The sequence below is a fragment of the Emys orbicularis genome, chromosome 14 (genome assembly GCF_028017835.1).
Source record: "Emys orbicularis isolate rEmyOrb1 chromosome 14, rEmyOrb1.hap1, whole genome shotgun sequence".
Lineage (NCBI taxonomy): Eukaryota > Metazoa > Chordata > Testudines > Emydidae > Emys > Emys orbicularis.
The window spans coordinates 37,763,257-37,787,226 of record NC_088696.1 but is presented as its reverse complement, the minus strand read 5'-3'; the positions used below and the strand labels follow the sequence as shown (position 1 = coordinate 37,787,226).

The following is a 23,970-nucleotide window of genomic DNA, read 5'->3' as shown; positions in this document are numbered from 1 at the left end:
ATGGCTACGAATTTTAACGACATCGTCAAACAGGGCTATGTGAAAATGAAGAGCAGGAAATTGGGGGTAAGTGGGGAGGGGATTGTGATGCATGATTCGTTATCGTTAGCTTTGAAGGTCTCTCCCCCCCCCCCCCTTCTCCCTGCTTTTGAAACACCGGGGCAGCTGCAAAATGCAGAAAGACCCCCCCCCCCCCCAGTCCCTCTTTTGTGTTGAGAGCATCCTCGCTCGAGATTCTGTCTCTGGGTTATGCCCGAGCATCCTCCTCAACCCCAGCTGGCTCTGAGCGCCCGTCCCCAGGACTCCTGTGCCGTGGGTAGGGGGCTGGCCATTGTCGCTGGTCATTCTGGGGACGGGTAAAGTTGCAGCTGTGGGGTTTCCACTGGGGGAAGGCGAGGGGGGTTGTCCTTTGAATTCAGCTGTAGGAATCTCCCTCCGAGAGCAAAACTCGGCTGAATTTGGATCAGCCCAGCAGACAAGCTGTGCCTGGATCATTTTTTTGGAAAAAAGCACCTGACCCCCTGGGTTATTTATAGGCTAATGGGAGAGAGGCGAGAAGATGGTTTTGCACTTGTTGCTTTCTGTGTAATTCAGTAGGAATTTGGCACTGTGGTTTGTGCTCGTGCTGTCCAGACAGGGCAGGCTGCGGATTTAAAGCCACGAATCAGGCCTAGCGGCCAAACCCAGCTTAGATCCCTACACCCTGGTCACCCCTGGGCCCCTTCCATGCCACTGACTGCGTTTGCACATGACGTCAGCACCGGCTAGGGAATAGTTAAGTCGCCCGTTGGGTCCCGAGCCTGTGCATCGCCTGGGATCCCTGGGAGGTTGGTTGTGCAGGCGGAGGAGTGTGTGGGTGGAAGTCGGGGGTGGGGGAGGCGTACATGGTGCTATACTTCCCTGTAGCCCTGAGGGGGATGGGAGGCAGGGTGGGATGTGTTAGCAGGTCACTGATTTGGGGCCCAAAGCTGGGCATGCTCCGCTCCCATGGATTGCAATGGGGCCTTGAGGTGATTTCCAAGGATTGGGTCCTTAGCGAGAGAACCGGGGTCGTTGATCTGCTTACGGGAATCACGCTCGCTGCATGGCCCGAGTCCCAGGAGCTCTGTGCCGCTCCGGAGCCAGCGGCAGGCAGAGGCTGCTCGAGGCGCAGGGATGGCAGGGGGAGCTGCTGGTAGAGGAGGTGCAAGGTCTTGCTCCACCCTGCCCCTCCCCCAAAGAGCAGTTCATTTTTTGTCAGGCGAGATGCAGGTGATCCCACGTGACCGGGGCTCCCAAGCTGGTTGGCTTGACCCATATTTTAGGCAGAGTTGGTGGAGAGCCGGTGTGCTTCGCATTTCAATGGAGATCCGTTCTTAAAGGGGCCAAACTGCAGTTGCTGAGACAAAGAAACCCCCAGCCTGGCGCTGGGTGGAGCCGTGGGGCGGCGCACGGGCCTTTCCCCCCTGCAAAAGGAGGTCAAACCCTGGTTCATGGCAAGGGCAAGATCTCGGTCTGGATGTGAAATAAACCATCGCACAGGTTATTTGGCTGTGAGTGGCATCTCTGCTCGGGATGGAGTCCGGTCTGGGGCAGGGCAGGGTGGACGCTGGTGTGGGGGACCAGGGTTGGAATAGCATGGGGGGGCTGCGGGTCAGGATTGAGGGGCATCAGCGGAGCTGGGTGTTTGGGCCCAAGCACTGGGGTAGAAAGGGGAGCGGTGGGTTGGGATTTCGGGGCACTGGCAGGGCAGGACTAGCTGGGCCCCCACATCTCAGCTCTGGTGGGTTGCAGCTGGGCCTGGCTGAGCTGTTTGAGGGCAGGGTGTGCACAGTGCCTGGGCTCTGGCCAGCTCCATCAGCACTAAATCACCCCCAGATAATGTCACCCAGCCATCCCGCCTGCAGCCGCCGTCTGGGCACATTCTTCATCCCGGCCCCAGCTGCCCTGGCTCCCGCCCATGGGGAACGGCAGCTGTGGGGAGCCCATCGAGCCTCCCGATGTTCCCCAAGCCTCCACGCTGCAGCAGCCCCTGGGCCCAGCCACAGGGTACAGTTTGTTCCCGCATCTATGCTCGTGGCCCCATGGTGGGCTGCAGGATCCAGGGCTCCAGCCCTCCAGAGGGACTGCCTGTGGGTCTTGGCTTTAAAGTGGAGTTACTGCTGCTGGGCACCAGTCTGTGCCCACTGGAAAGGAGCAGCTCCTGCCCCCTGCCGTACGGGGTGAGAGAGGAGTCTCGCCTCCCCACGCTCCCTGGCATTTCCTGCCGACAAGGCGGCCGGTTGCAACGTGGCCCATGGGAAACCTGCTAAGTCTCCCAGGCCAGTCGCTCACTAAGGACTTGGGGCCGATTTGAACCGGCGACCTCATGGTGAAAGGCCTTGTTGGTCGGTCAGCCCCAGGGCCCTGCGCCAGCCGGATCTCTGCCGTGCCCTGCTGACCATTGCCAGCTGCGATCCTTTCCTCTTGCCGCTGAGTGGGTGCGGCCTTCTGCCGAGCCACCAGACCGGAGCCGCCCGGGTGCATGTGGTGGATCTGCGTCTATCTTGGGCATGGTAAAGTGAGACAAAAGAGCTTTCGTGGCTTAGTGCTTCTGTAACGCATTCACCTGCCCTTCGCCGGCATGAGGGACCCAGCCTCCCAAGCTCTCCTCTCGGATGGGTCTCTAGCCCCCTTGTGCAGCTGGGGAGACAGAGCCCCAGAGCTGGGGGAGGGGGACAGGCCAACGTTTTCCCAAAGTGGCTGCTTGAGGCATCTGGGTGGGGCCCCGGAGGCGTCTGAAACCAGTGGCCGCGCCCGGAGCTTTCCCAGCATGCTCGGGATCTGACGGGGGCCTTGTCGACGCCAGGAGCGGTCAGCAATTCTCTCCCCGCTGCCCCAGCATTGGTGCAGCTTCAGGGGAGGGAGCCGGGGGGGCAGCCGAGGTGGCGAGACCCAGCTGTGGGGACGCCGGGCGTCTTGAGCGGGGAGGCCAAGCGCGGCTAACGTTGCTCCCGCCTCTGGATGGAGGGAGAACGTCTGACTATCTTCCATGCCGGGGCCGCCTCAGCCTCCTTTCCATGGTTCCGGCTCCTGGCGCCCCGTCCCTGTGTGCTAGGCTCCCCTCTCCTCATTCAAAGCCCTCCTTTAAGGGGCACGGCTGCTGTGAAGCCAGCGAGCGTCGGCCAAGTGCTGCCGCCGGCATCGGGTGCTGAAGAGAGCGAGGTTCTGAGGGGTAGGCCCGGGGCCAGCCTGGGAGTGGGGAGAGGGTCCCCCAGCCCTGTGTGGCTGGGATACATCCCCTGCCCTTGTACTGCCTCTCGTGCGAGGGCTGTTCGGTGAGTGCTGCCCTCTGCAGGACTGGGTAGGACTCGGCCCAGCCCAGGTGGCCGTGCTGATGTGCAGAGCTGAGCGTCCGCCGCACTCTCTTAACACATGGGGCAGTGGCCTGGTGTCGCCTCCTCCTAAGGACACAACGCGGCCTGGGCCTGCAGCGGCCTGGGCCTGCAGCAGCCTCTGGCTCTCCTGGTTGGCATTATCTGCCCCTTTACATTGTGAGCTCCTCAGGGCGGGCTGTGTCTCCCATTGGGTCGTGCACCGTGCGTAGCCCGCTACTGCCACTTAACGACACTGTGAGGTTTTGGGGTTCAACCCAGACCAGTAGGGGGTTCTGTCCTCACCTGCCCTGCCGTTCTGGGGGCCTCTAATGCTGTGCTGCTGTGGCTCACAGCCCGGATCCCGGCCGCCAGCATGCGGGTCACAGCCTGGCTTCCACTGCCTGGTTACTGTTTGCAGAGTGACTCCATCGCCTTGCCCCCGGTCCCAGATTTACCCCAGTCCGCCTGCCTGGGTCGTGTCCAGCGCTCTCCTGGGACAGTCACAGACGCTGATAAGTTCGTTGCGTCTTTACAGAGTCAGTGCGCTGCGGCTCGTTAATGTAACTGGGCTTTGACATACACCCTCATTTCAATCCCAGCGCTGGGTTGGTTTGGATCAAAAGTACAACAAGTTTATTTAATCCAACAGAGAGAGGATTAAGTGATGCCAAGTATAAGGAATAAAGATAGATGGGGTTACAAGCAAACAGAATTTAAAATACACTTCTAAGGCACAACGTGGTTTCAGAAAGGGACAGTCTTTGGTAAGTAGGGTGACCAGATGTCCCGATTTTATAGGGACAGTCCCGATTTTTGGGTCTTTTTCTTATATAGGCTCTGATTACCCGCCACCCCATCCTGATTTTTCACACTTGCTGTCTGGTAAGCAGGTTTCTCACCTACACTCAGCTCCCGGAGACGTCAACCTCTTTGGGCGACGGAGCCAACGCTCTGTGATTTTTAAGAGCTCTGGCCTCTGGAATCCCCCAAGTGATGGATGCCCCCCCCCGGTGTCTTTTTACCCCCCTTGTATCACCCCAAAGTTCATTCTTCAAGCTTTCTGCTGCTCTTCCTTTTTTGTGGACGTCCCATCCTCCTGCTGATGCGTGTGCAAAGGGACTTCCGACGTTTTGATTCCAGGCTGCTTAATTTACATTGGAGACAGGTAGACAGCAGCCACCCCTCCAGTCTGGGAGAAAACCTGTTTCTCCCTTTGTTTGGTCGCAGACTTTAAAGCACAATATATCAGTGAGGATCCATAAATCCTCCTACAGTGTTAGTGTCTGCATTTTACAATGATAATCAGCAGTGCGTCACAGGCTTTTATAAAAGACCTCACTCCTTCACTGCTGTAATACAGTAACATCGTATACAGTCAGTTGCTTCAATTGCTTCTCATTTGAGGTTCCGACCCCCTGTCTTTGTAGCTGAGGCTGTCTCCCCTACTGATGCCTTTCTTCACCTTTTATGTAAATGGACCTTCCTTGTCTCTGGTCACATGTTGCCTAATTTACATCAGAGACGCTTTCAAGCAGGTGGAACACGTTCCTTTGTCTGCGACAGGCGTGGCTTAGGCCAAATACATTTTAAGGACATCTTTGCAGCATGTATCTCTGAAGTCCTTTGGGGGTTTACCGGACGTACATCGTGCGAGAATATTAATGATCAGTGAGTTATTAGTTTTCCAATGACGTATGACATGCCACCTTTGGGGTATATAGCATGACCACAGCGTGTTAGGTGTAGTGAGTATGCTCGGCCTGACGAGTTGCTGATGCAAAGTAGCGAACCCCCACTGGGCCTCTGTCACAGGCACCCCAGGCCAGCACAGACAGCCGGCTCCTGCTCTCGTTGAAGCCATCGGTGGTGTATGGAGCTGTGGAGGCAGCAGCGGCATGACGCACACACTGTGCTCTCCCTTGTGGAGCCTTCATTTTAGTTTGTTCCTGATTATTTATTTTTCTCCTTTAAAATAAAAGGCTGAGAGGAGCTGAATGCCTGTTGGATGTGGCAGGACAATGCGGTTGACTCCAGCCAGGACCAGGGAAAATGACCAGCACAGGACACATGGGATCAGTTCCTTGCTCTGTCACTTAATCTGAGCCTTGGTTCCCCATCTGTAAAATGGGCACATTGATTGGTGTCTGTGAGGTGCTTAGCTACTGCAGGGCTGGGGCCAGCGGTGTCCAGACGTAGACTAGCATCCCACTCACAGAAGCCTCTGGTATCGTCGTCTTCTCTGTAGCCTCAAAGTGAGTGGGCTGTAGCCCATTTCTGACACTGAGCCAGGCCCATCTGCTGCTTATCAGGGACCATCTGAAAGGAGCTTCTGTTCCTGTCGGGGGCTGGCACTTCTCCAGTTCCCCAGGTGCTGCAGACACTCCCCAGACAGAGGTGTGTGAGGGACACACCCGCCTTGGAGGCAAGAAACAGTCAGGCCTGGATCCTGTAAGCCAGAGCTCTGTGTGCAGAGGGCTGCAGGACTGGGCCCACTGGGAGCGCTGGGGTTGCGGGAAGCCCCCTCTGCAAATCAGCTCTCGGAGCCTCACTGGCTGTGGGTGTCACGGGCTCTGAAATCTGCATCGGGGGCTAATTCTCCCAGACAGCTCAGTAAAGATGTTTTCTTAGAAGCAGCCGGAGATTCGCCGGAGGCGGGCCTGGGCGACCGGGCTGGGAGGAAGTGCTACGTGCCAAACAGCCGCTGCACTCCCAGGGGGCTTGTTATGTGTCTGCAAAGCTACAGCGCTCTGGCTCCCTGCGTCTGGGCTGTCCAGAAACCTGGGTGTTTCACACAGGCTTTCATCCTTCATGCTCACTGCGCTCCCTCCCACACGGGGCGCAGAGCAAGTCTGGTTATACGAAACCAAACTCGTGAGGAGATGTGATCAGCACAGTCTGGCCTGGCTCCGGCGGGGCACTGCTGGGGGGAAGCTCGCTGCAGTCTGGCCTGGCTCCGGCGGGGCACTGCTGGGGGGAAGCTCGCTGCAGTCTGGCCAGGCTCTGACAGGGCACTGCTGGGGGGAAGCTCGCTGCAGTCTGGCCTGGCTCTGACAGGGCACTGCTGGGGGGAAGCTCGCTGCAGTCTGGCCTGGCTCTGACAGGGCACTGCTGGGGGGAAGCTCGCTGCAGTCTGGCCAGGCTCCGGCGGGGCACTGCTGGCGGGAAGCTCGCTGCAGTCCGGCCTGGCTCCGGCGGGGCACTGCTGGGGGGAAGCTCGCTGCAGTCTGGCCTGGCTCCGGCGGGGCACTGCTGGGGGGAAGCTCGGTGCAGTCTGGCCTGGCTCCGGCGGGGCACTGCTGGGGGGAAGCTCGCTGCAGTCTGGCCTGGCTCCGGCGGGGCACTGCTGGGGGGAAGCTCGCTGCAGTCTGGCCGGGCTCCGGCGGGGCACTGCTGGGGGGAAGCTCGCTGCAGTCTGGCCTGGCTCCGGCGGGGCACTGCTGGGGGGAAGCTCGCTGCAGTCTGGCCTGGCTCCGGCGGGGCACTGCTGGGGGGAAGCTCGCTGCAGTCTGGCCTGGCTCTGACAGGGCACTGCTGGGGGGAAGCTCGCTGCAGTCTGGCCTGGCTCCGGCAGGGCACTGCTGGGGGGAAGCTCGCTGCAGTCTGGCCTGGCTCCGGCAGGGCACTGCTGGGGGGAAGCTCGCTGCAGTCTGGCCAGGCTCCGGCGGGGCACTGCTGGGGGGAAGCTTGCTGCAGTCTGGCCAGGCTCCGGCGTGGCACTGCTGGGGGGAAGCTCGCTGCAGTCTGGCCGGGCTCTGGCCCAGCAGCTGGCGCTGAGAGCGGGCAATGGGTGCCAGGGTGCAATCCCCGGGATTAGAGGCAATAGCTCCGTGAGCGGACAGACAGACCTTCTGGCTCAGCACCAATGGTAGCAGAGCAGGGAAGGGCCAGTTGATCTCCTTCCCTCCAGCAGGCAGGGAGCAGAGAGCGAGCTGGTTAATTTCATGCGAATTACAGAGAACAAAGAAGGGGGGCAGGAAAGGGAAGGTGAATAGCTGGGAGGGAAGTGATGCCGAGGGCTGGCAGGGAGAGGAGACGAGGGGGGGGAAAGGGGGCAGCTCCCCCAGAACAAAACCGCTGGGAAGGAGGGAGCGGGGGTCGAACTGCTGCAGGGAGAGGACCAGGAGGGGGCTGCTGGGGCCTGAGGGGTAAAGCAGCGAAGGGCTCTGTGCTAGGCAGAGGGGGCAGGTGTGTGTGTGCCCGGGGGAGCACGCGCAGTCAGGCAGACATGGCCGCTGCTCCGGCTGCCGCTCATTAAGTGAGACTGCGCTGCAATTAACGCTGGCAGAATGACGGGGGGGGGGGAGGGCTTGAGCACCCCAGGGGAGCAGGGGGTGGGGCAGGAGAAGCTGTAAATCCAGCCGGCCTCCGCTCCCCCCAAATCCAGGTTAGCCTGCAGGGCGAGTCCTGGGACTCTGCAGACGCTGGTGCAGGCAGGGAAGTACCTGCTGCCCGTTTACCCTCCAGAGAGGAGCCAGACCACAACAGCCCGTCAGTCTGCCCACCCACGGTCACTGGCATCTGGACTAACTGGATTCCTATTGTAGCACCTTCTGCCCAGAGTGCTCGACAGACACTAATGAGTTAAATCCCACCCCCCCCTGAGTGGTGGTATCCCCCAGGGAAACTGAGGCATGGGAGGGTCAGCGCAGGGGCCACAGCTCGGGCGGTGTTGATTCCTTGGTCCCGGGCTGAGATCGCTAATCACCCCACAACAGTTCAGGACAGGAAGTGAAGAAGGAGCAGCCAGTTGGGTCTGGAAGAGCCTCGAGATGCGTCATGTCCGGCGGCAGCAGAAAGGCAGAGCAGGCGGCTCTGAGCTGCCGTGACCGGTTGGAGCCCGGCTCGGCTGCTGCGCGCGGTTCTGTCTGGCGGGAAGCGGGCGAGGGCGCAGCGTGATGGGAGAAAGACGATAGCGGCGTGGAGCAACGTCCGTTCCGAGCTGAGACAACAGGCGTTCGTGGGCACGGCGAGGAGCTCCCTCCTTCCTGTGCGTCGTAGAGAATGTGTCCTAAACCCCACCAACCTTTGTGGTCCAGGACTCCTGGGTTCTGTTCTTGGCTCCTTGCGTGCGTCTCTGCCCCTTGCTGTGGCTCGGTTTCCCCTCTGTGAACTGAGGCTAACGATGTTCCCTCGCCTGGAGGCTGGCGTCTCTCATGTTCGTACCGCGCGTTGAGCTCCTCGGAGGCAGGCTGCTGGGGCGGTGTGTGGTGCTGGCTGACGGCGGGGCGCCTTTCTCGCTGGGAGAGAAACCGTCTTAGGTGGCAGCTGGTAACAAGGGAGTCTTGCCCGTTCCTCTCAATGGGCTGGGAATGCCCCTTCGAAATGCCCCTGGCGTTAACCCTTTCCCTGCTCAGCTGGTGCCAAGACTGGTGCTCCCTGCCCCATCCTCCCGTGCCAGCAGGCTGTCAGCCTTCCGTTTGCCGGCTGCTCCAGACGTTGGCTGCGGTGCTTTGGGATGTTACAGTGGTGGCGCTGTCGGGCGAGCGGCCGGTGCAGCCGGGGGAGGAACCCCTGGGGCACAGCAAAGGACGAGCCATTGCCCTGTTTGGAGACGCCCAGGCACTGGCTGGGCACGCTGCTGCGGACTGGCTCAGTGCGGTGTTGCCGGGATTTTAACCACCTCTCCCGGCAGGTTTATGGTCCGGGCTAAAACACGAGCCGCTTGAGCCCAGCTGCTCAGTGGAAGCTGTAACAGTCACCCATAGGCTCTCTCACCCCAGAAACCCCGAGGGTGGAGCCCCGTGGGATAGACAGCGACTAGAAACGGTTGCACATGGTTCCTAACCATTCTCTCCGGGACGTGGCTAGTAGAGCACAGAGCCTGGCACAGGTGGGGCCTAGCGCATGGGCTGGGGCTTGGGAGAGCTGGGTTCTATTCGGGGACCTCAAGCCAGTTGCTTTGCCTCCCTGTGCCTCAATTTCCCCATCTGTAAAATGGGGACGCTGATCCTGCCCTCCTTTGGGAAGTGCCGAGGGATTCATTAGTATTGTCTTTTGGAACAGGGTGAGGAGGGATGCGGGGGAAAACCTTCCTGGGAATTTTAAATACCTCCCCTCCCACCTCAGCAAAAGTGCAGTTTAATCCACTGCAAGGGTGAAAAACAGCAGAAGCTTCTGGGTGGGTCCCAGGGCTGAGCCCTTCCTGGCGGATGACTTGGTACTGCCCAGGGGAACCACTCCACCGAAGGCAGGGAAAGCTGCCCCACCCACAGCTCGGGTTGGTGGCTGAATTTGAACAGGGGTGCTCCCGGCCAGCAGATGGTTGGGTTGGCACCTCTGCCAGCCGCCACCAGCCTCCGCTGCCAGCTACAGGATTCCTGGGGCCCGTGGAAACTCTGGGCTGGCCGCGGCGAAGGCTCTCTGGTTTAACAAGCAGACGAATATTTATGAATGCCCCCTGCGTTTGTACGAGCGCCATGAGCAGCGCTGGCTGCTTTGGTTTCTGTGCCAGCCCTCTGCTTCAGCAGCCTCATGGGGCTGCAGGCGTCAGGGGTGTCTGGTCCCCCCGGCCCTGCATCCCGGCTGGGGAGCGGTTTGCACCCGTGCTATCTGCGATGACGGCGGCAGGGCAGGGCGGGAGAGAAGCGGGCTCCTGGTCCTGGTTCCCCTCCCGTCCTGAACTGCAGCGGAGCATTGCTCTAAGCCACTGAACAGCTGCCGGGCCAGACCCTCAGCTGGTGTAAATCGGCATAGCTCCAGTTCAGGTTGTTTAAAGTGGCTCTTGAAGTGACCCGTGTGGATTTAGGACCTGATTCTGATTTTAAAAAGGGAGTATCTCCATAGGAGCCAGGGCGGTTACACACCGGGGTGTAAGTCGGGAATAACTCCATAGGGGCCAGAATGATTACGCACTGGGGTGTAAATCGGGAATAACTCCGTAGGGGCCAGGGCAGTTCCACATGAGGGTGTAAGTTGGGAGTCACTCCGTAGGGGCCTGGCCAGTTCCACATGAGGGTGCAAATCAGGAGTAACTCCATAGGGGCCAGGGCAGTTATGCAGGGTATAAGTCAGGAGTAACTCTGTGGGGGCCAGGGCAATTACAGGATCGGAGCTGTTGCTGGGAGCAGCTTCCGCTACACGAGGCATCGGGGTGTTTTCCAGTTTGACAGGCAGGGCCGGGAACAAGTGTCTGTGAGGCTTGGGGTGTTCCCGTGCAGTGGGGCCGAGCTGTCCCCACCTCTCTCTGTCTTTCAGCTCTGGTGGGTTTGGGGTGAGATGGACCCTGGGGCGCGGCTCCTGGGCTGGGCCGCAGTGCTTGGGGCACACGATCCTTTCTCAGGTCAGGGCCGTGCGCTGTGACTGGCACGGGGCTGCCCTGGCTGCGGGTGTGAATGAATCCATCGCCCTGAGGAATGGCAGCCCAGCACTCTCACAAGGGGCGGCGAGGAGACGAAGGGGGTGAGCCAGTGGGGCTGCAGAGATGAGAGGATGTTGGGGGAGGGAGGATGTGATTTTAGTCAATTAGGCATTAACGGGCCATCGCGGGTAAAATGAGGGTCCGGCTGTAGAATCTTGCCTGTATGCTCGGGGTTCTGCTGATCGCCATATTTGGGGTCGGGAAGGAATTTTCCTCCAGGGTAGATTGGCAGAGGCCCTGGAGGTTTTTCGCCTTCCTCCGCAGCATAGGGCAGGGGTCGCAGGCTGGAAGATTCTGTTGTGGGTGAGTCAGCTTTTGTGGCCTGCATCATGCGGGAGGTCAGACTAGATGACCATATTGGTCCCTTCTGACCTTAAAGTCTATGAGTCTATGAGTCTATGAGACGCCGCGGGAGAGCGTCGGCATCAGACTGTGCATGCGGTGCGAGCAGATGGGAAAGAAAGGGGCGTGGGCTCACTTGGCATCCGGGATACCAGGAGGGGGTGTGGCCGAGCGCTGCCCATCCTGTCCTTACCTTGCCATTGTTTGCTGCCTCGGCATGCTGGCCTGGGGACCCCCTGGCTGGAGCGGCCCATGCTCTGTGCTGGGGACCGTGTGCTCCTCTGTCTCATAGGCCACGTACTGCTAACAGCTAGTGGAGATCCTCCTGGAGTTAGTTCTGCCCTCTCTTCACCCACGGCTGCTCAGCAGAATCTTGTGGGGGGCAGGAGAGTGACACGGGGCGGGTTCGAGGTCGCCGTGGCTTTGTTACACCTTGCACGCCGCCGCCATGCCATCCTCCATCCGGGCATCAGCTGGCGGGCGCTGCCTCTGCTTCCTGTTCTGTTCCCAGCCACAACCTCCTGCCAGACAAGAGAGGAGCGAGTAGGGGGCGGAGAAGGGGTGGCGTGAGGGCGGGGCCTCAATGAGAAGGGGTGGGGCCATGGTTCGGGCGCTGTTGGCTCCCCCACTTTGAGGGACCTTCTGCCGCTCCTTCCCTGGTCCTTCCCCAAATCTCTGCAGGGCTGTTCCCTACGGTGTAGGGTCCAGTCTGCATCACACAGCTCCATAAAACAGGCGGCTGTAAAGTGGTGTCTGGTCCTTTCTCATTGGATCGATTGATCGATCTGACTGTCTTGTCTAAGACCCCAGGCCCTGCAGTTTCTGAGCCCAGTTACTTGTTCAGATTCACACAGATGTGGCCATAACGCTGACAGCTCCTCGGCTCTCCTTGGCCTAGAAGAAGCTGGACTGACCCATGATAGGAAGCAAACGGGGTTTCACTGCAAGAGGTTTCCCCTGGATTTTGCTATAAATGAGGTTTGGTCATTGCTCAAGTTTAGGGCTTAACGGTAACCCGATGCTGCCCCTTCTTCAGGGATGTAGCAGTTCCCTGGGCAGGGTCAGCAAAGGGAGGTGCTGAGTGTTGCTTACTTTGCTCCATGTTGGATGCTGTGCGTGGGCTAGTGGTGACAGGAAAACCCCAGTCAGGACGCGTTTGATCGCTGGGTAAAAAGCCCCCTGCCAGATGTCCCTGTGCAACTGCAGGGGTGCTGCAGCCTCTGTGTTGGTGTCTCTCTGGCAGATCTATCGGAGATGCTGGCTGGTGTTCAGGAAATCCTCCAGTAAAGGGCCCCAGCGGCTAGAGAAGTATCCGGACGAGAAGTCAGTGTGCCTGCGTGGAAGCCCAAAGGTTGGAGAGTCTCTGCTTACCTGCTGCCCCTTTGCTCTGACGCGGCTGAATAAATCACCGAGGCAGAGCTCCCACCCCCAGCCAGCGCTCTTACCCCATTCCCCACAGCGCCGCCTGCTGGGTGGGACCGGAGCAGCTGGGCGCTCCCCCATAGCCAGCGCTCCCTCCTCACTTGTCGCAGTGATTCTTACGGGGCCTGGCCAAAAGTACGTTGCGGTGAAGAATACCTTGGGCAGGGTGATTGTTATGGGGTATGCACGGTATGAGGGTATGCAGGATCCAAGTGTCATGGCCCTTTACCTGCCTATGCCCCGATGAGCTTACGCTTCTCCTTCCCCAACCTGGGTTCCTCAGGAGAACCGTTTTCTGGCCAGATGTTTTCTTGCTGCAATTGATCTCCGATAGCTATGGGACTCTTCCCTTGAAATACAGGTTCTCACGTGGCTTTCTATGCCCCCCATGCTGAGGGCCCCTGCGGCTCTCCCTGGGGAAGGTAGAGGCTCCCCCTGAATATCTAGTGCCGAGCGGTGGAGAAACCAAGAGGAACCAGGCGGAGGAGGGAGACTTTGAGGGAGCCCCGTTGCTCGGTGCAGAAAAGGAGGGGAGTGGGTGGGGTGCGGAATGCAGATGGCAGCAGCTCAGGAACGCGTCTCCCTCTGCAGGTCACGGAGATCAGCAACGTGAAGTGCATCACGCGATTGCCGAAAGAGACCAAGAGGCAGGCCGTGGCCATCATCTTCACCGATGACTCGGCCAGGACCTTCACCTGCGACTCGGGTAGGAGGATGTCTGCGGGTTTTGGCTTGGAGCTGGCACGGTCACGAGCTGCCGGGCTGGGGAAAGGCCAGGGGAAGCAAACATAGAGATTGGGACTGGCAGCCAGGACGCCTGGGTTCTCCTCCCAGCTCTGCCTCTGATTCCCTCTGTAACGGTGGACAGATCACTCCATCTCCCCAGGCCAGGCTTTCAGAAGGGTGTGGAGCCCTTTGGAGAATGTGGCCCACAGTGCCTGTCGCCCTGTCTGTGCAGCGAGGCCCCTGTGACTGCCAGGGCAGTGTGATCTAGAATTGCCGCTTTCACGTTCCCAGGCCTTGTGGTTGCAAAGTCAGCTTTAAAACGTGCCTGACTGGCTGGCGTCTGCCTGAGTCTGCAGAGAGCCTGAACTCGCCGCTGGCTGGGTGCAATCCCCTCACCTCCTCTTTAGGGCTCAAAGTCACCTCCACGGGCTAAAGATGACCATTTAAACAGCTACATTAACTGGTCATTTTTAGCAGCAACACCCATCTAATACGTTTACCCCACAGACCCAATCCCCTCCCTTGCCTTTCTGGGGGGCCCAACCGCCCCTAGCCAGCGGCTGAAACCGCCTGCTTCCCCTGGACAATTTCTCTAACGCCGCTGATCCAAAAACATGGGGGCAACATAAAGACAGAATCGGAGCTCAGCAGAAATAACCCTGGGGCCACTGTGCTGATTGCAGGATTAATTCTCCTTCGCTAATTAAATCCCTTCGTTCTGAATGCCAGGGAAGCTGGCTCAGGAGTTCCAGCTTGCCACCCAACCCGGGAAGCTGCCTGCAGGACTGGGGGCCAGCCTGCTGCGGCACGCCGGGGGGCTTGAGGGAGATCAGCCCGCCCCTTGTATGGGGACTGCGGGCGTTAATCCGTCCATGTGGGTAAAGCGCTTTGAGATCCAGGCTCCTGACGCCCTGGCCTGGCCTGGCTGGGGGAAGGAGGGAGAGCTCCTTCAGAGGCGTTGTGCCTTCCCTGGCTTACAGCTCCACCACCGCAGCTGGGAGCCTCTTTGCTCCCGCAGGCGAGGCAGGGTTGGGCCTGGGCCGGAGCCGGTTGGGAGACTCCCAGGTGCTGGCGGCGGGGTAGGTGATTCTCTTCCCTCTGAGTCAGTGCTGAGCCAACGCCCTGGCATGGTGTCATGGGCCAGGCTCCCATCCTAGTCTGGAGGTCACGGTGTTCCCCGTAACCGTGACTTTGATTGAAGTCCGTAAGCCCCGCGAGGGCAGCTCCTCTCCCCTCTGGGTGTTGTGACCTGGCCCGCGTGGTGGTGGCCCCTCGTAGGGGGAGATGTGCCAAACCCCAGTGACGTGGCGACCCCATGCGCTAGGTGGCAACGCCAATCAAACCTGGCCCTCCACCTCCATCTCCGGAGGGGCGGATGCACCAAACCCCGAGAGGTGCGGTGTGCACAGGTCACAATGTTCAGAGCAGGGAGCTGGCACCCCCCGCAGGACAGGAGCCGCTTCTGCGGAGTTAGCATGGGGTGGGATCGCTTCCCCGCCCAGCCCCTCACTCCCCCCCCCCTTTCTGTGACATGGCCTCGTTTCCAGCACCTCTGCCAAACATTGATTGAAATTGTCCATGAAAAAATTGTAGTCTTCGCCATGGGGCACTGTGTTGGGAATAAGGTGTCAACCCCCCGGTGCTGAGCACTTGTCGTTATTGGAAATCGCATGAGGAGGGGTGTTAACTCTGGGGTCACCGTCAAATTCAAACCAGAGTAATTTCTGCCAACCCCAAATCTCCCCTGGATTTTCCACTGGAGAAGGCATTTTCCACTACCCTGGCTAAAAACTACTCTGTAGTACTGCTGGTGCAGAATGTCTGCTGTGTTCCGCCCCAGAGGTGGCTGCATTTCACTGTTGGGCGAGTGATCTCTTTACTATATGGACTGGGCCACAATCCGGACTCCCTCCTTTGTCCTTCCTGTGGCAAAGTGCCCACTGGGCACCAAGTGCCCGTGAGGACAAAGGAAGAGTCTCCTAAGCATGGACTCCGGGAACTGGCCCATCATACAGCACTTGGGATCCTTTGTGATGAACGGGGCTAGAGAAGGGCAAGAGGGCTGTCGTCAGCAGCCTGGCCAGCTCAGTCTGTAGAGCATGGGGCTCTGGCGGTGCAGGTTTGAGCCCCGGGTTCGCTTGGGGGTGCTCCAGGGTGAACAGATTGGATAATAGGTGGCCCGTTGATCTAGCAGACAAAGGTATAACAAGACCTGGAAGTTAACACTAGACAAATTCAGGCTTAAAGTGCCACGTTTTAACAGGGAGGGTAATTAACAACTCACCAGGGGTCGTGGTGGATTCTCCAGCACTGGCCATTTTTAAATCGAGATTGGCTGGTTTTCTGACCGATGCCCTAGATCAACCAGGAATTAATTCAGGGAAGTGCAATGGTCCTGGTTATGATCACATTGGCCTTACAAGCTGGGAAGTCCCAGTGGTGCATTTCTGCTCCAGCAAGCAGGGGACACACGGCAAGGTGTGACCATAGTGCAGGGCACGTCTTCTGTTTGGGGAGGGGGATCCTGTGTAACGGGGCGTTCGCCAGCTGGCTTGTGCTGGGGGAGCCTGTGGGACGCTGTGGGGGCAGGGGCTGACGGGCGGCTCTTGGCTCCCTGCAGAGCTGGAGGCCGAGGAGTGGTACAAGACCCTGTCCATCGAGTGCCTAGGAGCACGTCTCAACGACATCAGCCTGGGGGAGCCCGACCTCCTGGCTCCCGGGGTGCAGTGTGAGCAGACAGGTGAGCGCTGGCGGTGCCTGGCAGGCTGCCCTGGGGAAACAGAAGGCAGCTGGGACGGGGACCGCCCTGAGAGAGGGGGCTGGGCTCCCCCCTCCTTTAGGAGTACGAGGGGGCATTGGGAGGGGGCCTGGGTCTGTCCCACCGTGGGAGTGGGGGTTGCGTGTGGAGGGTCCACACTGGGACAGGGGGCCTGGGCTCGCCCCCCCTTGGGGATGGGATGGGGGGGCCCTGGACTTGCCCCCCTGGAGAGGGTGGGGGTATAGGGATGGCGCCTTTCTTGGTTTCAGCTGCCTGTCTCCCCCCGCAGATCGGTTCAACGTGTTCCTGCTGCCCTGCCCGAACCTGGACGTGTACGGGGAGTGTAAACTGCAGATCACCCACGAAAACATCTACCTCTGGGACATGCACAACCCCCGGGTGAAGCTCATCTCCTGGCCCCTGTGCTCGCTGCGCCGCTATGGGCGCGATGCCACCAGGTTCACCTTCGAGGCCGGCCGGTAGGACGCTCCTCTCTCCTTCTGCCCGGCCTGCTGGGAGCACCAGGCAGGGAGCTCCGGTGCTGGGGCAGTGCGCTCTGATTGCAGATGGGGGGCGAGCTCTGGCAGGCCGGGATCCTGAGCCACTGGAGACATCCCTATAGACACGCTGGGGGAATACGAGTAATAATTGTGCTTGTGGAAGTGAGGGAGGGTGAGATTCCCTCGCTGCTCTGCCGATGCACCTCGGTTCCAGCCCGGGGCCTCTCCGGAATGGAAAGGAGAAGGGATCCTGTGGGGGTGGTTTTTGCAGTAGGGACTAGTGACAAGAACGCTTGTCAATTACAACGTGTGGCAGGATTTGAACCAGGGTCTCCAGATGTCTAAGTGCAGTTGCCTGACCACCCACCTTCCTCCCTTGAAGGTTTGTGCCAACTTGGTTTGCAAAGTAACTTGGATCAGCCAGGCCTGACTGTATTAGGGACTCCAGATAATTACCTGCTCGAGAGGAAAGAAACATGAGCTTTCCTTTCATACGAGACCTTCCCCTCCGCTGACTCACCACACTAGGCTTTTATAGCGAGAGAAAAACCCTCATCCTCTCCAGTCTGCCCTGCCCTGGAGACGTCGAACTGGCGCCTGCAAGAAAAAAGCTGCGTATTTCTTTGGCAGCCGAATCTGGCAGTGATTCTTCGGGGAACATCCCATCCGCTTTGTGCATGAGACCGCGCTAGTCCAGGGCACCTCGCTTAGTCCCCTAGCATGGGTAGATCCCAATTCCTTAGAATTGAGAGGGAACGGATTATTTATTTGGAGACTTAAACTGGTCAGCTGTGGTATCGTGTCAGACCCAGAGCACACAAGGGGCCTACGGCTGCATGGAGTTTTGTGGGCCAGTTGGCAAAATTGGCTTCAGTGTTCTCCCGGGACTAGTTTAAAAAGGTGATCACCAGATCAGGATTTCTCTGGGTTTTAGAGATCAAAGGTACTTCTCGCTAAGGGGCTGTGACTATGGGGACAGCCAACTTGAGAAGCCATAGAGCAGAGGTCCCCAAACTGTGGGGTGCGCCCTCCTAGCGGGGGGCAGAGGAATGTTCAGAGGGGTGGGGAGGGAGTGCCACCCAGATCTGCTCCTGGCCCCAGCCCTGTGACTGGAGTCCCACTCCCCGCTGTGGCTGCGGGCCCCAGCCTCCTTGCCCGTCTGCGTCCCACCCTCCCGAGCCACATCCCTTCTCCAGGGGAAGAAGGGAGGGACGGACATGGACAGGGGTAAGAGGGGGCGCGAGGTAAAAAGTTCGGGGACCACTGCCATAGAGGGACCTGAGTTTCAGAAAGTGCTGATCCTCCCATCTCTGAAAAACAGGCCCCTTTAAGGTGTGTCAAACTGGGAAACCCAAATCACTAGCCACCATTGGAAATGTAGGCCTGGCTTCCACTCGTGCTAGGCATCTACATCCCCAACTGAACAAGAGCTGGAAGGCTGAGCCCCTCTGGAAATCAGACCCACCGTGTTTCCAGATGCTGTAGAAAACTGGTTCTTTTGGGTCCCTAGAGTGAAACCTGTGCTGCTCCCATAGGCCAAAGGCTAATGCATACAAAATGATCCCTTGCCAAGATGTATCCAGGTCGTTTTGTTAACCAAACCCCGGTCGGGTTGCTTCTGGTGTAGTGTCGTTCAGCGATAACGCTCCAACAGCCTAAGTAACGTTTGCGGGGTCTGTGTGAGGGGATGGAGGCATGTGAGTGTGGCTCCAATGTGTCTATGTGAATGCACGTGATGTGCAAGCGGGGGGCATGTGTGCATAGCATGCGCGTGTGTGAGAGGTAGGAATAGTGTGTGTGTAGGGGGAGCATGTGAATGGCTGTCAGTGTGGATGTGTTGTGTCATCTCTTAGTCAGTGTGTGCCTGGGCGTAGCAGGCACAGCGTATCTGTGCGCCGTGGGAGAACACCATACTCCGGGTGACACTGTACATTGATGTCCTCTTGCTCAGCAGGATGTGTGACGCAGGGGAAGGGCTCTACACCTTCCAGACCCAGGAGGGAGAGCAGATTTACCAGCGGGTGCACAGCGCCACCCTGGCTATCGCAGAACAGCACAAGAGGGTCCTGCTGGAGATGGAGAAGAACGTCAGGGTGAGTACCTGGGGCCGGGAGCCCTTCGTGAACCAGCTCCCTGAGCACAGTAGCTTATGGGGGAGGAAATCAGGGCACAGGATGGGGAGTCCTGTCAGCAGAGCCATTGTTCAGGGGAAATATACAGATTTGTAGCCTTTATAACACAGATGGTTTGGTATCACCAGTGGTATCTGAGCCCACAGTGACCTTTGCCAAGGGTTCGAGCTCCCAAACGACGACCATGTCAGAATTAGCCGGGTGAGACTCACTCTTGGGAAGATCATGAGGATTGGAGATGCTCGGCACACACGAGGAAGGGTGACCCCCAAGTAATACCCTGACAAGTCATCCAGAGTTTTATTAAGCATATGTACAAAGCCACAAACACATCCAAAGAGACCCCATAAGCTAGCCAGCATTAATGATTTCATACTCTCCTCCCAACAGAAACACCGAGATGGGTGAGATGAACAGGCAGGTGGCCATCTCGTTCGGTGTTTCTGGATGTGCTTCTCTGCCCACTTTGATTAGGCAACACCTTTTATCCTGAGTTTCTTGTATGCCCACGAGTTTCACCCCCTTGTCCTTATTTTCCACGCCCCATGAATTTGAGGGTGTTCCATTTCTCATAGGCTACCCACTTCGTTCCCCTTCTTCTCATTAACATCTATGTCAGTGAGTTACCATAGCAACTTGAGGTTATTACTGTACAGCATTCCCTGAAATGTTACTCTCCGGCTTTTTGCTGTAGTACCTGGTACACTGCGGCATGTTTTCCAGAACATCTCGTACTGTCATCTTACACTTTACAGCTCAGCTCGTTGTTGTCTGCCTGTTTCAGCATGAGGCGTCTAGGGCCAAGCCACCTCTCTTACAGCCCTAAAGCCTTAGGCCTTGCAGCACATTATCTTACTTATATACCTAATACGCACTCACCAGTCCTATAGCCCTGTGGTGTGGTCCTACCCCTTCAACCTATAACTTCCAATCTCATCTAGCAGCCATACATTAGTCAGTCAATCATAGGATTATATATGTGATTAGCTACAAATTCAGTGCACAAAGCTCGGACAATAAAAAAGGTGAGGGGTCCCCTGTAACATTTCCGTACCTTGTACGTGCTATGTAGAGCAGTGGTTTTCAAACCTTTTTTTTTTTCTGGCGACCCAGTTGAAGGAAATTGTTGATGCCTGCGACCCAACAGAGCTGGGGATGAGGGGTTTGGGGTGTGGGAGGGGCTCAGGGCTGGGGCAGAGGGTTGCGGTGCGAGGGTGAGGGCTGTAGGGTGGGGCTGGGAATGAAGGGTTCAGGGTGTGGGAGGGGGCTCTGGGCTGGGGCAGGGAGTTGGGGTGCAGGAGAGGGTCAGGGCTTTGGGGTGGGGCTGGGGATGTGGGCTTTGGGGTGCAGGAGGGGGCTCTGAGTTTGGGGGGGCTCAGGGTTGGGGCAGGTGATTGGGGTGTGGGAGAGGCTCTGGGCTGGGGATGCAGGCTCTGGGGTGGGGCAAGGGATGAGGGGCTTGGGTGCAGGAAGGGGCTCCAGGGTTGGGGGGGGGCTCAGGGCTGGGGATTGGGGTTGGGGTGTGGGCTTACCTTGGGCAGCTCCTGGTCAGCGGTGCAGCCGGGGTGCAGAGGCAGGCTTCCTGCCTGTCCTGGCACTGCGGACCGCGCTGCACCCCAGAAGCGGCCAACAGCAGGTCCGGCTCCTAGGCGGAGGCGCGCGGCTCTTGCCGGTGCTCGGGGTGGGGGCAACGCGCGGAGCCCCATGGTCTCCCCGCCCCCCAGGAGCCAGACCTGCTGCTGGCTGCTTCCAGGGCACAGCAGTGTCAAAACTGGTAGGGACTAGCCTGCCTTAGCCAGGCAGCCCCGCTTAGGGGACTTTGAAAACCACTGGTGTAGATCACTACACGTGATCAGTGCACCTAGAGATCACAAATACATGGGGATGAGTTCATGTTATAGGCCCTGGTCCAGCAACGCACTGAAGCATGAAGTCACTGGGACTAAACCAAATGCTTCACTTTTTTACTCATGTGCTGCGATGGATGGGGACCACCGTGTGGATTGTCGTTTTCTTTTCCTGATGTGCCCGTTGAAATGCCTGACCTCTGCGTAGGGCTTAAACGTATTTCCAGGGCCACGTCCCTGTCTCCTCTGCCTGGAACTATAGAGAACTCTCTGACTGGCTAATACCCAGCACAGTTCCACAAACCGCAGGTAAAACCCAGCCAGGGAGCAAAACCACTTCCGAGCAACAGACACGAGCAGCTACGGCAGACACCAAAGTGACAAGCACCGCAGAAAAGCCTAGAAAGGAAAAGGAAGCCCTGTGAACAGGTTAAAAAGCACTCGCACGGTGGTTTATATTTCATTTTTCAATTATAAAAACAGTCCATCCCCCCCAACAATGAGATTGGTACAGTCCATGGGCTTTTTCCCTCCATGAGGGGACATCTCCATTCATAAAAACAGGCGGCTGCTATGAAAGTCTAGCCAAAATGCGGGAGCTGATTGGCTGACCAGGTTTACCTGCTTTCATGAAGCAAAGTATGGGATGGGCCCTATGGAATTAACCCTTGCCTATGGGGAGCCTTGCTCTGCATTTTTAATGCATTTTCCTTTCTCTCGCTGCTTGTTCTTGGAATACAGTCGCCCCAGTCCTTTGTGAGTATAGTCCATTCCTTGCGGTAACCTTCTTTGAACCTCGTTATCCATTACAGCGCAAACAACAGAATCTCTAATTAGTCCATCTGCAAACTCTTCACTTTCCCATGGCTTAGTTTTGTTGCACAGGTCTGTCACAGGAAGGTCAGTGGTCTCGCCGCACTCCTTGTGAGGACAAGGCACCTTTCCCAAGGGATGCTGCGTGACTGTCTAGCCATGTGCAGTCCCCTTTGTGCTCACACTGGGCCGTATTATAGCTCTCCAGTGCTTCCGGGCTGCCCCATGGAGCAACATGGAGGATTTCGCCCTTTCTCTGCCAATGCCACTTGTTTCCAGGAGAATTTGGGAGTGCTGCAGCTCCCGTTCCAATTCCCGGCCACGTCGCCTTCCACGCTGAGGAATCCAGGGGGCTTCGGGGGCTCCATTGTTTTGCCCAAGGTTTCTGAGCCCAAGTAATAAAGGTGACACATGGAGAAATTGATCTCTCCTGATCCCAGTCACCCGACACACTTGGGATTACAAAAGATGACGCCCCACCACGTGACAGAGTTCAGAATCCGCTGACTCCAGTGGCTGCTGTCAAAGTTCTCAGGCCCGACAGCTCATGCCACCTTGGCCAGACAATAATTGTATTTAACTCGGTGGAGCTGAAAGCAACTGGATTTTCCAGGCTGATGTTTAAAATAGTCCCCACCACCTTCTGTCTCTCTGCTCCAGCTGCTGAACAAGGGCACAGAACATTACTCCTATCCCTGCACGCCCACCACCATGCTGCCCCGGAGCGCCTATTGGCACCACATCACCGGCTCGCAGAACATCGCCGAGTCCTCCAGCTACGCCGGTGAGTGTCTCCGTCATTCCTCCTGTGCGCCGTGGGATCATTCCATCCCAGAGTTTCTCTAACTGCCTCTACTGAAGGGGCTGGTTTGCTGCTCCATAGGCTCTGTATAGGGCTGGTGAAGCTTACTGTGCTTCCCATCCTAGCTTCTCATCCCTGAAGCCACTGTAGGGAGAATGCGGTCAGAGCACTGGCAGTCACTCAAAGCCCAGATTCTCCCAGTGGGCTGCTGTACAGGAGCTTCCTGCTACTCCAGTCCCAGCCCCTTCCAGCAGGAGGCGGTGTAGAGATTACTGCAGGAGCTCCATAATAGTCCAGTCCTAGCCTCCCCCAGCAGGAGGCACTGAAGGACACGATTGAGGTTCCTTTACTTCACCTTGCAATACTAGGAGGACCAGGAGCGGCGCCTGGGTTTTTGCCGCCCTAGGCGGCAGCGCTCCTCCTCTGAGCATTCAGGGGGCCTGGGGTCTTCGGCGGCGGGGGTCCTTCCGCTCCGCATCTTCGGGGCACTTCGGCGGCGGGTCCCGGAGCGAGTGAAGGACCCGCCGCCGAATTTCCACCGAAGACCCAGAGCGGAAGGACCTCCCGCCGCTGAATTTCCACCGAGGGCGGCAAAATGCCGCCCCACAAATCCTGCCGCCCTAGGCAACCGCCTAGTGGAAGCGCCAGCCCTGATGAGGGCCACGAAACAGTACAAAATTCTGCTTTGTCCACAGGTGAAGTGTACTCCGGGGCCCAGGCCAGCTCGGACACAGACCTCCTGAACAGGTTCATCTTACTGAAGCCAAAGCCTGCAAAAAGCGGCAAGAGCGACAGCAAAGAGCCCAAGTCTGCTTCTCAGTGACCGTGCTCTGAGTGGAGAGACCCCCCCCCAGGCCAGGCCATGCTGGAGAAAGGGGGCGTTAAGTGCAGGAGACATTTGTTTTCCAGTGCTCCCCTCCCCTCCTTTCCTGAGGGTGCTGAAGTTCTGGGAACCCTCCCCTCTCTTTGGAGAAGTTATCAGAGCTCCTGCCTGCAGGGAGAGAGTGTGAGACTGGGTCCTCTGTGCTGGGAAGAAGGCTGGAGATGGCCCCAGGTGGTCTGGAACTCTAGCCCTGGCCATGCCGTTCTAGCAGACCGAGCATGAGGAGCTAACGATAGGGAAGAAGATGTCTAGCTCTATGTTGTTAAATGATTTTAAATATCTATTGCTTATACATATTCTATATTAAGAGACTTTCCTTCTCACACGAATGCAAGTTTCTTAGCCACTGAAGAGACACTGGGAAGATGAGACACCAGAGATTTTTAATTCTTGGGTGGGTGGATCTTTCTTTTTTCCTTAGGGTGGCATCGTGCGGGAAACCCAGCCCCAGTTGGAGCAGATGCCCCACCGCCTCTGCTGGGAAGGGAAATCCCCCAGGATCCCCTCAGCAAGGCTCAGAGCGGAAGGATGGCGTTTTCTCAAGTGGCCGACGGGTTGCGGTTATTGTTGGCAGCCAGTGGGAGCAATGAAGTGTCACTCGAAGCGGGGCAACTGAAGTGAACGTTTTGGAGAGGCTGCTGCAAATCCGGCCTGTTCCTTTAGGGGCAGAGGTGCCCCGGAGAGTCCCATAGGTTGCCCAGGCTGCGAATGGATGCTCCCTCCTGAATCCAGTAGCGCTTTCCCTGGGAGAGGGAGTATTGGGGACTCGCAAGTCTACGCTCATTTTGCACTTCTCGAAGATACCAGAACACACACCGTGGAACTTTCTGACATCTCAGGAGAAACTGGTTTTCTTTCCGAACTGTGACTTCTGCACAAACGCCCCCAGCTTCCGGAGGGCGGCGTTCTCAGTGGGCTGGGGACCGGCTGAGCGGGGTTTCACTCCATTAGCGGCGTGTCCTCAGTTCAGATTCTAGCAGCTAAGCGGCTGCAGCATGGATTTCCCTTCCAAACCAAGCCCTTCTCTCGAGATAGCCAAAGCACGGCAGTTTA

General features: G+C 58.0%; 1 protein-coding gene across 1 annotated transcript; it reads left to right on the top strand.

Annotated features, from left to right (window-relative positions):
• On the top strand, positions 1–22,857 carry DOK4 (docking protein 4). Its single transcript, XM_065416633.1, has 8 exons — positions 1–66; positions 12,278–12,385; positions 13,048–13,162; positions 15,803–15,922; positions 16,230–16,419; positions 18,392–18,533; positions 21,893–22,016; positions 22,730–22,857. The coding sequence occupies exons 1-8, from the start codon at positions 1–3 to the stop codon at positions 22,855–22,857; spliced, it is 993 nt and encodes a 330-aa protein (XP_065272705.1).
• The last annotated feature ends 1,113 nt before the right edge of the window (positions 22,858–23,970 follow it).

What these genes read in the sequence shown, in the direction of transcription:
- DOK4 (XM_065416633.1), top strand. Translation starts at nt 1, where the DNA reads ATGGCTACGAATTTTAACGACATCGTCAAACAGGGCTATGTGAAAATG. An exon ending in GCCTGCGTGGAAGCCCAAAG is followed by an intron (nt 12,386 to 13,047) that starts GTTGGAGAGTCT and finishes CTCCCTCTGCAG; the next exon opens with GTCACGGAGATCAGCAACGT. An exon ending in GACCTTCACCTGCGACTCGG is followed by an intron (nt 13,163 to 15,802) that starts GTAGGAGGATGT and finishes GGCTCCCTGCAG; the next exon opens with AGCTGGAGGCCGAGGAGTGG.